This window comes from Pteropus vampyrus, unplaced genomic scaffold (assembly GCF_000151845.1).
Source record: "Pteropus vampyrus isolate Shadow unplaced genomic scaffold, Pvam_2.0 Scaffold12, whole genome shotgun sequence".
NCBI classification, from domain to species: Eukaryota; Metazoa; Chordata; class Mammalia; order Chiroptera; family Pteropodidae; genus Pteropus; species Pteropus vampyrus.
In genome coordinates, this window is record NW_011888793.1 from 4,063,819 (window position 1) to 4,079,983 (window position 16,165).

The 16,165-nt window shown below is 33.9% G+C and overlaps 2 protein-coding genes across 4 annotated transcripts in view; both read left to right on the top strand.

Moving 5' to 3' along the window:
* The window catches only part of MLF1 (myeloid leukemia factor 1), a 31,940-nt gene extending 24,620 nt beyond the window's left edge, over window positions 1-7,320 (top strand). Inside the window, exons 3-7 of the mRNA XM_011379573.2 lie at window positions 234-317; window positions 1,384-1,512; window positions 3,089-3,248; window positions 5,109-5,253; window positions 6,748-7,320. Coding sequence (XP_011377875.1) covers window positions 234-317; window positions 1,384-1,512; window positions 3,089-3,248; window positions 5,109-5,253; window positions 6,748-6,853 — 624 coding nt within the window. The 3' untranslated portion in view covers window positions 6,854-7,320. The remainder of the gene's footprint in view (window positions 1-233; window positions 318-1,383; window positions 1,513-3,088; window positions 3,249-5,108; window positions 5,254-6,747) is intronic.
* A 5,615-nt stretch (window positions 7,321-12,935) lies between these two features.
* Window positions 12,936-16,165, top strand: part of GFM1 (G elongation factor mitochondrial 1) — a 40,173-nt gene continuing 36,943 nt past the window's right edge. The window contains exons 1-4 of one of the 3 annotated variants that reach the window (XM_023524455.1): window positions 12,936-13,143; window positions 14,409-14,561; window positions 15,449-15,581; window positions 16,034-16,149. In XM_023524455.1, the coding sequence (XP_023380223.1) occupies window positions 13,054-13,143; window positions 14,409-14,561; window positions 15,449-15,581; window positions 16,034-16,149 (492 nt within the window). In that variant the 5' untranslated portion in view covers window positions 12,936-13,053. The remainder of the gene's footprint in view (window positions 13,144-14,408; window positions 14,562-15,448; window positions 15,582-16,033; window positions 16,150-16,165) is intronic. The other 2 variants (XM_011379595.2, XM_011379611.2) reach the window with 2 other exon arrangements.

A 16,165-nucleotide genomic window follows, 5' to 3' on the forward strand; every position in this document is an offset into this window, starting at 1 on the left:
TGTGTGTGTGTGTGTGTGTGTCAAACACACACCTATGTAATGCACGTGTTTATAGTGTTACAGCTCCCTAATCATTTATATGTTGGCTGTTTGGGATTTTGTATAGATATGCCTGGTCGATTACTGCATGAGATCCCATGGCATAAATTGAGAAAAAAAAAAATCCAGCCGTTTTGGAAAGATTGATTTGTTTCTTTTGTGTTGTTATTAACATACTTCCTAATATCCTGCAGCGTACAGATGTCAGCCCTTTTCAGGCAATGGACCGAATGATGTTGAATATGCGCAACAGTATGCAGGAATTACAAAGAAACTTTGTAAGTACTAAAAAATTGATGAGAACGTTGTTTTCAGTTATTGTATTAGTGGCTTTCAAGCTCTTTTTTTTAACTGTGGTCCACAGTGACTGAAAAAGTATCTTACATCATGATCCAGTACACAATGCTTGTGTACTGTATAAACATACCTGAAACAAAGTTTCATGAGAAAAATGATCATACTATTTACAATGTGTACTGATATTTTCTAGTTTATTTTCTATTTTAAAAATGCTGGTCACAACCACCAAATTGATTTCACAACATACAAGTTTGAAAAAATAGCATTAATTAACTTTCAAAACTAAAATAATTCAACCTTAAAAATATTTGTTCTGCTGAAGATCACTATTATAAATGAACATTTTATATGATTTTAGATTTTTTATTATTTTATGTCATCCACTTAAAAGTAATTGTATCTAAGTAATTGTAACTAAGAAATTAAGTTTTAATATTTTTAAAAAACTGAAGATAGAAATTTCAGGAATGATGTTTAGACACTGGATTAGATCCATATAATCCAAATACTTGTGAAATAGTACTAGTACTCATACTTTTCTACTCATAATATTAACATCAAAACAATAACTTGATTCACTATGAAGAAGATACATATTTTTTATGTTTGGAATTAAGTTTGGAATCTAAGGATCATTTCATAATGATTTTAGTAATATAGCAATCTGGTACCCATACAAGAGATATAAAACTTCTTGGTGAACGGCTAACTGGCTTAACGTGGGCAAAATTGCACACAAGCATCAACCACTGACTATAAAAGTATCACATGCAGCATCTATATTTAAATCAGAGTTGTAAGTCTTTGATTCCAAAGAATTAAGGATCTTCGAGTGACTCACTTGTTGGTCCTCAAAGGAGAGTGAGAATTGGTGCCTAAAATGGAGGGAACTTAAGAACTTCATGAGGTGCCGTTAGGGTACACCATACCGATAGTATCCTTACTAGGACTTCTGGCTAGTATTGTTATTTATTTGAATTCTCTGACGTTAATTCTTCACATTTGTCTAAACTCTCTGGATTTACAATTTATATTTACCTCTAGGGTCACCTTTCAATGGATCCAAATGGACATTCGTTTACTTCTTCCTCAGTTATGACTTATTCCAAAGTTGGAGATGAACCACCAAAGGTTTTCCAGGCCTCATCTCAAACCCGACAGGCTCCGGGAGGAGTAAGTATTTTCTAAGCATTCTTGGAGCTTTATAAGGTTGTGGAATGATAGATTACCTATGTAATTATTAACATTTGATCTGATACATCAGGGATGTGGGGGGAAAGCCCATGTCACTTTGAAAAACAATAAAGCTAAGGGTATTTACTTAAGACATTTTTCGTCTCCCCCACCCCCGATCCCTGCCCCAGATGCCTTTTTTTATGTAAACATCTGTTGGTGTTTATTACCTTTACATCTTGACAAGATAGACAGATACTAAAAGAAGACTTTGTTCCATGAAACAAACATCTACCTGTAATTTATATTTGTAGTAAATGAATTTTTTCTAACTTATAATTTTTGAAGTGTACAGAAAGGATACTGAGAATAATGTAATAAATATCCATATTTTTTTAAATCATAACGTTTTCTCTCTTTGCTTTAAATTGTCTCTTGTTTTGTTTTCTTTTTAAGCAGAAAAACTTTGCAGACGCAATTAAAGCTCCCAGTGCTTTCCTCCCTCTTCGGCCCCCTTTCCCTTTCTCCCTCCCCTAAAGAGAATCATTTTCCTGTATCTGGAAGTTATCATTGTCATGCATGTTTTTACAATTTTATTACATATATATGCTTCATAAACAATATACTGAATTATTTTACAGGTTTCTAAACTTTATATAAATGGTTTCATATTGCATGTGTCTTCTGCAACTTGACTTTGCTCAGTAATATGCTTCCAAGATTTATTTAAATTGATATGTGTAACTCTGGTTTCTTTAATTTCTTAATAGTATCCAAAATATGAATATACCACAATTTTTAAATCTATATTTCTACTGATAAATATTTATGTATTTCTTATTTTTCACAAACTCTGGTATAAGAGTTCCCATTTCTCCACTTCCTTGTTAGTACTTATAGTGTAAAAAAAAATTAAATTTGCCTAATGGGTATGAGTAGTTCATTTTTTAGTTTTTACATATAAGGCATACTTTGTAATGATGCTTTTGTAATAGTACAGCTAATTCATCTCAGACATTTTAGTTTTAACTTTGCTATAAATGACATACATCTTAAATATAAACACGACATAAATGTGGATGTCCCACAGCAAACCATGTTAATAGTTTTTGGCTATCATAAATATTCTAATAACCCACAGAGTTCATAAGTGAAAGCCAAAGGATTCAAGCCCACTAACATGACTGCTGAATAATTACTTGCCTTTACATGTAGGAATGCTAGTGTGTACTCCCATCCATTACATTGTCAAGGGCAATGTTGAAGGCACTAAGTTTTATATAATTAAGTTATTCTTAATTTTTAATTTTATATTTAATTATAATATTTGATTACAAGTTGGAAAAAGGTTAAATTGTATTGGTTCTATTTGTCCTAAGTATATTAATTCCAAGCAATTCAAGAAATATCAGAGAAATTTTACAAGTTGATAGTAGAAATTGGTTTCTATTATTTTTAGAATAGTAAATTTATGATCTTATCTCTATAGGTAAACGGGCCATAAGGAGTTTCAAATTATATCCATTCTACATATATTTAAATAATAGCTAATTTTTATTTTTTTTTACTTTTACAGATAAAGGAAACTAGGAGAGCATTGAGAGATTCTGACAGTGGACTAGAAAAAATGGCTGTTGGTCATCATCTTCATGACCGAGCTCACGTCATTCAAAAGTCAAAGAACAACAGGACTGGAGATGAAGAGGTCAATCAAGAGTTTATCAATATGAATGAAAGTAAGTTATCAAAGAAAATAACATCCTCCCTCATAAAGTTAAAAATAGCAGCTGTACTGGTAGAATTTGATGAATATTTTTGTAGAAATATTTCATAAGATGCTCTTTTGAGGTAGTTTATGAAAAATTGTGTAGGGAATATTTTATCAAAGTAATAAAATTATGGTTTTATTTCATAGTATATCTATTTTTATAGTAATTTTTAGTAATGGTGAGTATCATTTATTTTTTATTTTATACTTGGAAAATGGAATATTTTGAATTGTTACTTAGTAAGACTCATTAGGCACAATGAGTTTTAAATATTTCTGATTATCAAAGAAATACATTTGAAAAGTATAAAGAAGTATAAAGAAAATTAAAATTATCTGTAATCTCAACCCAAAATAACTACTATTAATGTTTTAGTGTATTTCTTCCTAGTGGTTTTATATATACAAACACACATACTTTTGCACAATCAGTATTTATATAATTATCTATATAATTTATATTGTGCTTATTTTAATTCATCGTTATAATTGTGAACAGTTACCTATGATGTTATTTTTCAAAAATATTCTAAAATTTATCTAAAAGTTTTATCATGGATAGGCCAAAATTTATTTAAACAGTCTGTATTGTTGAGCACTTAGGCTTTATTTATATAGATAAGATTTTAATTTCTGGCATTGTTAGAAGTATATATTATATATGATATATAATACGTCATTTATGTATCAAGTATATCTGTTCCTTTTCTAGATTTATTATTTATTCTTTGGTACATATATTTACTTTCAGTATCCTAGCTCTTCTCGTTGTAGTTTTAAGTTATATTCATCTCCTGTTTTCAGAAGCATTTTGAATAAAAATGTGTTATCATCATAAAGGGTTTAAATTATTGTATCATTTTAGAAAAAGAAATTCTCTTAAGTTTGGAGTTCAATAAAATTATTCTTATGCAATGAGATGGAAGCCACAACAACTTAACCTTTCTTTAATTTTAACCTTTTTAATTTTCTCATATTTAAATACAGAGAGAGTACTTCACAATAATTAACCCGTTGAAAAATTTAGTGAAGGAATACATTATAAAGGCAATCTGAGAGAACAAGTATTATCATTTATCTGTTGTTATTATGGAAGTCAGATTACCTACTTCATAACAACATAAATTGACTGTTGAGATGAGTAACCTGTCTTAGGAAGTTGAGGCCAAGTTACAAAAGAAAATGGTGAAATTATTAGGAAGTACTAGCCACTTACTAATAATGGACACAGAAGGAGTGTCCATCTACAGAGGGAAAGGATGATCACTATGAGAGGACGTAGAGGAAAGGCTATAAGTCAGAGTAATTGGGCCAGGGGGTCCATTGGATATAATAATATGATATCCAAGCAGGTGCATGAAACACCAGATCATCAACAGCCAAATTATCAATAAGAATATGAGAGGAACAAACAAGAAAAGGACATAGTACCCTGAGTCAGAGACCTTTATATTTGAAGCAGGTTTCTGCCTCTACTTTTTCTTATTTTAATAATGTTTTATTTAACTTATACATCTGAAATATTACATCAACATGTAATCATATATAAATATGATTGATGAACTATTTTATGCTTTATTTTTCACACTGCATTTAGATAACTTACATTTCAAGTGCTCAATAGCCACATATGGCTAGCGGCTATCATACTGGACAGTACAGGTGTAGGCACCTCCCCAGTCTGAGAAATAATATTTGAGTATGGTCCTGCCTCTGTCTTGAGTTTAGGCTGATGGTAACATCAGGCTAAAATGAAGTGTGTGGGGAGCAAGGCATTTACTGACAGTTGATACCTTAATACTTACCTTTATTTTGATATTTAATGTAGGTGATGCTCATGCTTTTGATGATGAATGGCAAAATGAGGTTTTGAAGTACAAACCATGGGGACAATGGCGCAATCTAGAAAATGCTAAAATGCGGAGTGTTGGTCATGAGAATTCAGGATCCGGATCCCGAGAACTTAAAAGAAGGTAAAAGTTATTTCCAAAATAAATTGTATTTTTAAAAGAAGAGCTAGACAAAAAATTACGTAATTTTACCTCTGTTATCAAGAAGTTCTGATTAACATCCAAATTGTTTATATCAAGAATATCTTTTGCAAAAGTTGTAATTTTACATTATATCTGAGATTCCACACAAATTTAATTTTGTATCTGAAAACAAATAATATTTTAAGATTATATGATTAGCAGCTCACTAACAAATTATGTTTCAGAATTTAGGAGCTAAAATCCTGAGGAAAAAGATTTTAATCTGGTTATTGTAGGGGTTATACATTTTATATCAGGTAAAGATATTGGTATCTAGAGGTCTGAAAGGGAAAGAGTCTCTATTTGAAAAGCTTAACAAAACTTCCCTAATAAGTCAAAAATCAGCATTTAATGGTAAATGCATTTTTAGACACTTGTATAATATGTAACAAATCTGTATTAGATATTTGGGGGAAAATTTTGCAAAAACTTAGCCTCCTTTGGAATTACCTTTTGCAATAGCTATGAAATATAAATGTGTGGACACTGCACCTTAAAGATTATAGAGATTTTTATGCATTTAGTATATATTCTAGAGTTAAATTTGATTTGTTTCTCTCTGAAAAAACATTGAGAACAATACCTAATTCCTATTGAAATTACACGGGAGAGAGAAAAAGAGAGAGAGAGAGGGGCCTCAAAAAGTTTTAAAACAAATCTGTTCTAGGCTGTAAAAGTAAAAGACTGCTGTAGAAGGTGGAAGGCTTCACAGAACCAGTGGAGAAGTGGGTATCAAGTTAATCAGAAGCCTTGTGCAGAATTTCATGTGTTAGCATTTTTTATTTTAAAATACTTTTTTAGGAATTTAGAGCCCTAATCTTTCTGTAGAAAATGTATTCCCATATTAATTTTAGATATTTGTCTCACTTTGAAAAGTTTATTGATAAAAAACTAACAATGGTAAGTTTGCCTATGAAATCCAGGTCCCGGTCAAAGAAAGCATATTCATTATAGAAGATCTATAAACCTGTGGTGTTACCAGGGGCATTTTCTGTAAACTGGCACTGTGCAATAGAACCTTCTGAAGTGATTTTCTGCAATGATGAAAGCATTATCTATCTGTGCTGTCCAAAATGTAGCCACTAGCCACACGTAGCTATTGAATCACACTTAAAATGTGGTCAATGTGGCTAAGGAACTGAATTTAAAATCTTTTATTTTAATTAAATATAAATGGTATTGCTCGTGGCGACCATGTTGGACAGCCCAGTTAAACTGTGAACAGATTCTGTAAACAGATTTAAGTCTGTTTCAGGAAAGCAACTGTTGCTCCCTTAAATGTTAAATGAAATAGTCTGCCATATGTTTTTCAAAACTATGAAGGAACTGTTAAAACTTTCCTTAAATTACAGTGGTTTTTAACATGTTCGTATTGATTTGAAAACCATTGGCCATTTAAAGAACGATATTGATGTTTATATGTATATTTCTCAGGGAGAAACATCATCAAAGTCCAGCCATTGAACATGGAAGAAGATCAAATGTTTTTGGGGACAAACTCAACATCAAAGGATCGCCTGTGAAAATCAACAAAAAATAAATAGCTTTGCATTTGATATGTTTAGTTTTGGTTGTTTTAATAGAGAAAGTAATGGTGCTGGGTAATACACATAAGACCAATATCTTGTTAAATCAATACTGTACTTAGCAACTTTTTTCTGATATCTCAATGTTCTTGGAAGTGCTAGCTTTATATTGTCCCAACTTTAGGAATAAAATTTTGATTTTTGACAATGTGACAAACTTATTAAACATCCTATGAAACTCTGCTTTCTCAGTGATTTTCCTATTGGCTATGTATACTTTCACATATTCGAGATTGAATGTGGAGCTAGTTACATCTTATATAGTTATAAGAAAGTGAAATGTTAAACGATAGTCTCAATTTTTACTAATGCTACACTAAAGTCATGTTAATAAAGGTTGAAATTACTTAGTTCAAATTTTATAATGTGTTATGCGACCAGCTAGCTTGATCTTTAAAAAATAAAGCAAAATTATACTGCACTGTTGTATGAGAAATTGTTTTGATGAAAAAAGGACAATCGAGTGGTTCATTATCAAAGAAAGATTTTAAATTGTTAAAATACATGAGTTTTCTTATAGTTTCTTTATACAGCTTGTTCTTTTTTGTTCTATATACATTCTTAACATTTACAGACTTTACGTTGACCTTTCTCTTTAATTTCTTAAAGTAGTGTATTTCTGCTCTCCTTTCCCACAAATGGCTTCATCTATCTCCTTGGTTAACATTCTAAAGTTGGGAGTGTCCTTGGAGAAACTCTGCTCAGGCTTTTTGTGACATTTAGAAAAATGCATTTGGTATTCTGCAAACCTGAATGATTGATTGTCTCAAAATTTCTTAGACAGATGATGTGTGTGTGTGAGCAAGGTACTTAATAATTCTATTGTTCTCTTTTTAATTATTCCATTTAAAAAATCAGCTCTAGTATTTTTATTCTAGAATTCAAGCATTAATCTGTTTTTATAAGAGTTAGATTTGAAGTTTATTAGAATATAAAATCTTCACTCAAGTCTTTGTTGTTTCAAGGGGAAAAAAAAGAGAAAATCTACTATCACTCTTTAATCCTAATGTCTTTCTTTTTTAACTTGGAAGTAGAATTATGTCATCATGCTTATCCTCTTCTAATTTTCTATATCATATTAATTTTACTAGTCAGTGTTTCATGCCTTTAGTCACTAAAATAAGATTCGTATGTTTCAAGTAATTTTTATAACAAAAATTGAACATGTATTAGTTAAAGATGTTAAAACTTTTATGCATACTTTAGTGTATTAATAACATTACTACATATTGGGAAATTGTCATAAGGCATAAATTTTAAAGAACACCTTAGTATAAATTCACTTGATAGAGTGGGATTCCAAGAGTAAACACTGTAATTATTCTCCTTTTGCCTAAACCATGACACTAACTTGTATTGTTATATTCATGTATGAAAACACTTTAATAATTGTACTTAAAACAGTATAATTTCAGTGCATCATATAGCACTTAGAGATTTCATGAATACTTTTTTCCTCCCAATTTGTCTACCATAAAATAAAAAACTGAATTAAGTTATACACATATATAATTGCTTCTTATCTCACAGTTCATCCTAAGGGGTCACTTGACATATAGAGATTAAATGTCAATTTTTTTGTGTTCATATCATACTGAAATTAACTTCTTTCCAGAATTTATTTTTAACATAATGCTGAAGTCAAACAGTATTAAAAAGAAATCTCTGTCTAGCTTGTAGTTCATATAATTATTTTTTCTTTATGGAAAACCATTGATCTTTCTGGAACCCCTGGTCTTTGGGGAATGTAAGGATATTAACAATTTGGTGAATGTGGCCTTGACAATAAGACCAGGTTGCATACTTCGGCTCCTTGCCACCTGAGAGAGTTTCCTGGTGCTTGGCAGTCTCAGGGATAGGTTTTCTTTGTTCTGTCCTTTACTGTCACAGGGCAGTGGCAGGAGCACATTGGAGTCGGATGATGCCCTGCATGTGCCAGTGTGATGGTATTTGGAGGTGACAGCTTTGGGAAGTGATTAGGTCATGACGGTAGAGCCCTCATGAATAGGATTGTGCCTTTATAAAAGAGACCCCAGAGAGCTCCCTTGCCCTTTCTTCCATGTGAAGATTGAATGAAGTTGGCTGCCTTCGAACCAGGAAGTGCGTCTCACTAGACACTAAATCTCCTGGCACCTTGCTCTTAGACTTTAACCCCTAGAACTATGTGAAATAAATTTCTATTGTTTATAAATCACCTGGTCTATGATATTTTAGTTATAGCAGCCTGAATGAACTAAGACAGCAATCTTAGACTGATCAGGCCAGGACAATTTGGAGATTCTACTGAGGCTTGACCTAGACTCTTACTGCAATGAATAGCACCTTAAATTTGGCAATAATGTACATATTCGAATCTTCTTGAGGCTCCTCTATCCCTGATTACATGAATTTTGCAGTAAATCTGCATTTTGATGACCTCTTTGGCCCTAATGTAATGCTTATTATTATCTCTTGTGGTTTCTGGGTTCTGATCAGACTTGTGTCCTCTGGTGCATTTGGCTTTAAACACCATCTCATATTCTATCTCAGATTATTTGTACGTGAAAACTCTCCTTAGTCCTGTCTTTGTATGAGAAGTTTGCTTTGGAAGAGACCTTCTACCCACTCATGTTGCTTTCTAACCATATGTTTCTCAAGTCAGTAGTCAGCCTGAGACGAATACTGCAATGTATAACATTTCACAAAACATCAGGCAATTTTTCATGAATTTGTCAGCTAATAGATTTGTACCACCTCCTGGCTTAACTTTAGCAAGGAATCATAGTGACCGCTCTGGGACTTGTTGAAGAGTACTTTCACTTGAGAGGTATCTTAGAACACAATACCAAAAAAAAAAAAAACCCCAGCAAACAAAATCTCAGGAAGAGAGCCTTTGTATTATTTATCTAAAGAGCCCACTTTGTTTATGTAAAAGACAAACCATCTTTTATTTCCATGTTTTAGGGCTATTTAACTATTTGGTTTATATTTAAACTCCTCTCTCCTTGAAGGATAATTAGACTTTTACAAGAATATGTTCATATTTGTATTATTAAATTAATTAAACAAGAAGGCCATTAGACTGAGGTGACTTTAATGTTCTAGAAGCCCCTGTGAGCAAATCAAAATCTGAGCCCATAATGCCTCAAGGTTAAGAAATTAAAACCTGAAGATACCCAATCACAAATAGTGAATTAGGCTTTCCCAAGTAAGGCAGTTGCTTAAGCTTTAGCTAATTAAAGAATTTCCTTGCTTTGCTTCTGCCTCTTCTCTGTAAAAGTCTTCCCTAGTTCCCATTGGTGGAACCCTCCTAACCACTGAATCGATTTTGCTCTAACTCACATTATTTAATATGCTTCAATTTATCTTTTAACAGTATAAAGCTTGTTCTAGCTCACCTTTTTTCCTGTTCCTATAGTTCCCTCCCTTTGAAAAATTTTAAAGATAAATTCAGAAAAAAATTCTGTTATGTGCAATCTAGAAATATCAGTCTAAATAAACAGTCCGGAGAGTCTGCAATAAAAAAGTCAAATTATTTGTACTTCTTTTGCATAAAGTGTGGACAAGTGAAATTAAATAATAGCCTTTGTTATGGTTATAAGAAGAAAGGTTTAACAATAGTAGGAACTTTTAAATATAATTTAATTATAAATATAAGGGTATAAAGTATATTTTTTAAAAAGCTCTATTAAATATCTCTGATAAGTGATAGACTTGGGCAAAGTAATGAATGAATGTTTAAAGTCAACTACATGTCTTTTTCCAGGTTTCAATTATATAAATTCAATGTTAATAAAATATTCTAGTTTGTATAAAACTGAGGTCGAACTCATGATTTCAGCTTCCTAAATTTCCTATATTGATCTTATGGATCAAATAAGTTACTGACTCCACCAATTGTGTACGATTGCAAAATATAAAATGGTGTTTATCCAAATAAAATTGTAACATAGCTGTTTTTTAAAGGGGTTTGATCTTACAAAATTATTATAACAATTAATTATAAGGACAACGTATTAGCTAAAATTTTAACTTTTCACATCCTTAGTTAACTTTTCAAAACCTTAGAAAATCTAAAATTAGTCCCCGGATACTTGGACAATTTCTAAATAGAAATGATACAAATCTTACTAAAGATAGTTTTAATTTATCTTTATTTTTATACATTATAAAATGACTGAATTAACAGAATGTGCAAAAGCTTTGGATGATATTATATATGTGTATTTTGCCAGTTTAAAACAACAGATAATCTGTAATATGTACCCATAAAAATCGAGCTAGACAATGCTTGGCTTTTTGTCTTCCAGTTTTCTCTGTGGCGAAAACACAAGTTGATTACTTTGGTTAAAAGTGGCATTATTAAAATAACATATTTGTTATAATAATTACAGAAAATATGAATATATATATACATGCATACAATAATGAGTATGAATTTTTACTTAAGGAAACTTTGTTAAAGTGGTAATTTCAGTGTAATAGATATATTGCTTTATTTAACAATTACATCTTAAAAACCTTAATTTTATTACCTTTTACATAATTATGTGTTTATATTTTAGACAAATATGCATAAAAGTTTATAAAAATAAAATTTCAAAGTCTATAAATGAAAAAGTTTACTTAAAAGTATATTCAACATTAACTAATTTATTCATCAACGTGGCTTACAAATCCTTTGTTGCAAATTAATACATGAATGATATACAAAAAGTAAATTTGAAATTCATCATTGAGTCTCTGATTTTTCTTGCCACTTGTAATTTTCAGATTGCTATTTATTTGACCTTATTTATTCATTTAAGAAATATTTATTGAGCACCTAGCACATGCAAGGAGATACAGCAATTAACAAAACCATATCATTGTCCTTATGGAACTGATATTCTCATTGGGAGTCAGACAATAAACTGGTATGTAAAATATCTGGATATATTTAAGAAGTGCTCTGAAGGAAAACTAAGCAGCATGAGAAGATAGAAAGTGGGGAGGAGCTTGCTTTTTTAGAAGAGTTGAGCAGGGAACACCTCACTGATAGAGGCTCTTTGAACAGAGAGAAGAAAGTAAGGGAGAAAGCCACGCAGGTGTCTGGGGAAGAGCAAAGGCTGGTCATCTCAATGTGGCTGGAGAAAAGGGCAAGGGAAGGTGAGCGACTTTGGCTTAGCTGTTCAAGCAGAGTCTTGTAGGAACTTCCTCTGAGAGCAGAGAGGCCATTTCAGATTTTTAAAAATTTTAGGTATGAAAAATTTCAAACTTAGACAAAAGTAGAGATAAAATCAACGATGAATTCACTGGAAGGTGCGTTTTCAGCAGAGAAATGACATGATCTGGCTTAAAAGGACCCTCTAGTTCCTGGGTTGAGAATAGACTGAACAGCAGCAGCAGGGGCTATTAACAGTAATGCTGTTAAGATAGCTGTGCTTGAGATGGAGAAAAGGGGCAGGTTCTGAATCTATTTTTGAAGGTAGTGCCAAAGCATATGTTGACAGATAAGCGGTGTCAAAAAGCGGTGGCTAAATGACTAACATTTTTGGTATGGGCAACTCAAAGAATAGAGTTCCCATTTATGCAATGAAGACTGGGAAAAGATCTGGGAGGAAGATCAGAAGCTCCTTTTTGGAGATACTAAGTGTGAGATGTCTCTAAGAGATCTAAGTGGAATCATTAAGGATTCTGTCCTCCATATGGACTGGACATATAATGTTTAACATCGAGCAATAACAATTGCTAGTTCATTACTTTTCCACGTTCTTTTCATGTCATGCCCTACAGATATTTTTTATACTAGTAACAGTATAGATAACAATTTTGAGGGTTTTTTAATTTAAATTCTGTTGTAAACATTTCTCCACATTGTTATATCTGCAAAAAAAATCAGCGTTTAATGGCTGCATCTTTCTGGGAGTTTGCAAAAGCTGGATTAGCGCCACAAAGCGGCTGCAGTTTCTCTTCCAAGTCGGGAGAGGGCGCCTGGGCGGCGGAGGATGCTGCTCCGCTCGAAGAACCGGAAGCTTCTCCTCATTTTTCCTCCTCTTCCCTCCTCCGCGTCTTTCGACCCGGAAGTGCTCTTCCGGCACTGATTGCCGGCGTGACTTTGAACGCTCATGCTGTGGAGTGGGGTAGCTGAGCTGACCCAGAGCCTCGGGGCCTTCTCACGTGTTCTGCGCTTACCATGAGGGTCTTGGGAGCAGCCGCTGCCGCGGCTCTGGGGCGCGGGCCGCTCCCGCGTATCCCCGCCACCCTAGGCTGGCAGGGAAAGCAGGTATCAGCGCCTGGATAGGCGAAACCGAATCAAGGACTGCCCCCGGGACTTTGCGGCCCTTCAGAGCAGGGAAGTGATAGTGACACCCATTCTCTCCCTGACACTTCCTTGCTGACAGCCGAATACAAGTCGTGCTTCAGTGTTGAATAGCTAGCTCCTCGGTACCTTCACAGCTAACTGCTTGTTACTCATGAGCAGCTTCTCGGTGCCCGGGGAGGTTGGACAGGCCTCCAGTTTGTGGTAAAGCCTCTTATTTTTGGTATACCTTAAAGAGGAGAGATGACTGGAGTGAAAGTCAAGACAGTTGAAAAATTAATGTGTTCAGGGCTCGAACGCAGGGCTTCTGACTCATCAAGTGCTCTTTTTCACTATAGTGTGTCGTTGGGCTGACTGCCCCCTCTTTCAGCCGACCCTGGGTTATTGGTGTTCGAACCACTCGATACTTTTCTGTGGTCTTGTTTCTGCTTTTTGCGGGGGGCGAAGAATGGAGTAGAATTGGGTAGGACTTGAGCCTTTCCTATCATGCCAACCTCATTTGCTTTGCTCGTTGGTGTCCTGGAATCTAATCAACTAAACTCCTGTCATTCGGGTCCCATTTACTATTTTACCCATCTTTTCAAGGTTTTCTGCCTCCCTTTTCCTAGGAGGGGCTTCAGTGCATTTTGGATGTACGGTCCTATAGGAAGAGGTATATTGTGTCTTGATTCCATAAAATGCAGAATTCACTTCTCCCCCGATTAAAATAAAGTTTTTTTAAAATGTCATTGTTTTTGTGTAGGAGACATTAGAAACCTTTTGTGGGCTTCCTTGGAGCTATTGGCACCACTACATAAAGCATATAAATCCTCAAACATCCTTGCTAGCTGTGAACTACAATAAGAGGGAAGGGAGAAAAAATTAATCTAAAATTTAAACAAAAAACTTTATTTCTTATTAAAGTAGTTGTTGGGAACTGTCCTTCAGATTTTATCAGCCCGGAGGTATATTTTCAAACCTGTAACATTCAGTAAAAGTATCTGCCCCTTTAATTAATTATTTTTTAGAATGTATCTTTTCTATCTCCCTTGCAGTCTTTTTTTTTTTTTTTTTTTTTAGTTACAGGAGTTGCAGGTTCAGACATTTACTCTTGATTTTCCAGGCTCTCTAATATACTTTGTGTCCTTTAAGATTCCTTGGAAGAAAGATGCCTACCAAACCCATTCTAATTGCCTGTTTGTTGTTAACCCATAAAAAATGCATTGAATTCAGCTTTCTTATTTTTTCAGGTTAATTGGAAGGTCTGCCGATGGCGTTCATCAGGGGTGATCCCAAATGAAAAGATACGAAATATTGGAATCTCAGCTCACATTGATTCTGGGAAAACTACGTTAACAGAACGGGTGCTTTACTACACTGGCAGAATTGCAAAGATGCATGAGGTATGTCGTTCATGTTGATTCCAGATTTGTTAGAGCTTGGTTTTAATTGTTTTGTAGTTGGCGATTTAATAAACTTCACAAAACCTGAGAGATTTAAAGAATGGTAACAGTGCATCTTTAGTCAAAAACATATCACAAACTAGATAACTCATGTAGGCTTGAAATGTCGCTCTGAGGACTTGATATCTGGAGACCATCACTGTGCATATCCTGAGTAGATGTCTTTTGAGAATGTTAAGTCAATACAATGTATCCTTAAGCAGCCATTAAAATGGTATTTACATAATTTTTAATGTTATGGAGAGGTGTTTATAATGTTAAGTAGAAAAAGGGTTTAAGGTTGTATATAGTATGAACTTGACAGTTAAAAAATACATATATCAGAAAAAGATTAATAAGAAAATCTTGGCACTCCCCTGAAGAAATTACGTATCATCGAGTAATTTAACTCTTCATTTAAAAATATTTCCTCAGATGAAGATCATCTTAAATCACGTACTTCAGAAGTTGAATCCTTCCCATCCAGGCCTCAAAATCCACATGTAGCAGAGCAGGGAAAAAATCTGTTCTCTGAGCATCTACTCACAGACTGGCACAAGGCTGGTGGGCAGGAGCAGTGCAGAAGGAGCAAGGATGGCTCTAAGTTTGGGTGATTGCTCTATGGTAGCAATTGCTGAGGATGGCAATGAAAAAGGAGGTAGGCAGTTAATAGAGGGCAAAAATCTGTAATCGGTTTTCTGTTTCATGAGATGATATGGTTTGACAAATTAGGTTTATCTGAAAATTGCATCAGTTAACTACCTGTGTTCTGGTTCCATCTCAGTAAAGATTTCTTTGTTCTTGGAGTGCAGGGACAAAGAGATCCTAATTGCTGTGCTTGTGTTTAGGTGAAAGGTAAAGATGGAGTTGGTGCTGTCATGGACTCCATGGAACTAGAGAGACAAAGAGGAATTACTATTCAGTCGGCAGCCACCTATACCATGTGGAAAGATGTCAATATCAACATTATAGACACTCCTGGTGAGTTCAGTTCTTGGTTTTATTGTACCTCGTTTTGGCAGCAGCAGCATTTAGTTCTTTACTATGCTGCAGCTCATTTTTGAGTATCAAATAGTACTCAAAAGTGTGACTGAATTCCTATTAGAGGAATCTGACTTGAACCTAGAGCACCTCATCCTTTTGTGGTATCCCTGGAAAATAGTTCCAGTAAATTATGAGAAGGAAGGTTCTTACTTTTTACAAATTGCAGCTGATTCAAAAGGTGCCTGTGCCCTTGTATCTTTTTGAAGTGATCTTGTTTGGTCCCTGGACTTTATGGTGAGTGAATAGTACCGGTGGTTTACAGAATCCATATTCTTTTTATATAAGAAGACTTATATAATGAGCAGAAATACAAAAATTTTTAACTGTGCATGTTATAAAAATTCAGACTCTGCTCTTTAAGACTGTCTCACCCTCTGTGTCTCATTTAGGGCACGTGGACTTCACAATAGAAGTTGAAAGGGCCCTGAGAGTTTTGGATGGCGCAGTCCTTGTGCTCTGTGCAGTTGGAGGGGTGCAGTGCCAGACCATGACCGTTAATCGCCAGATGAAGCGCTACAATG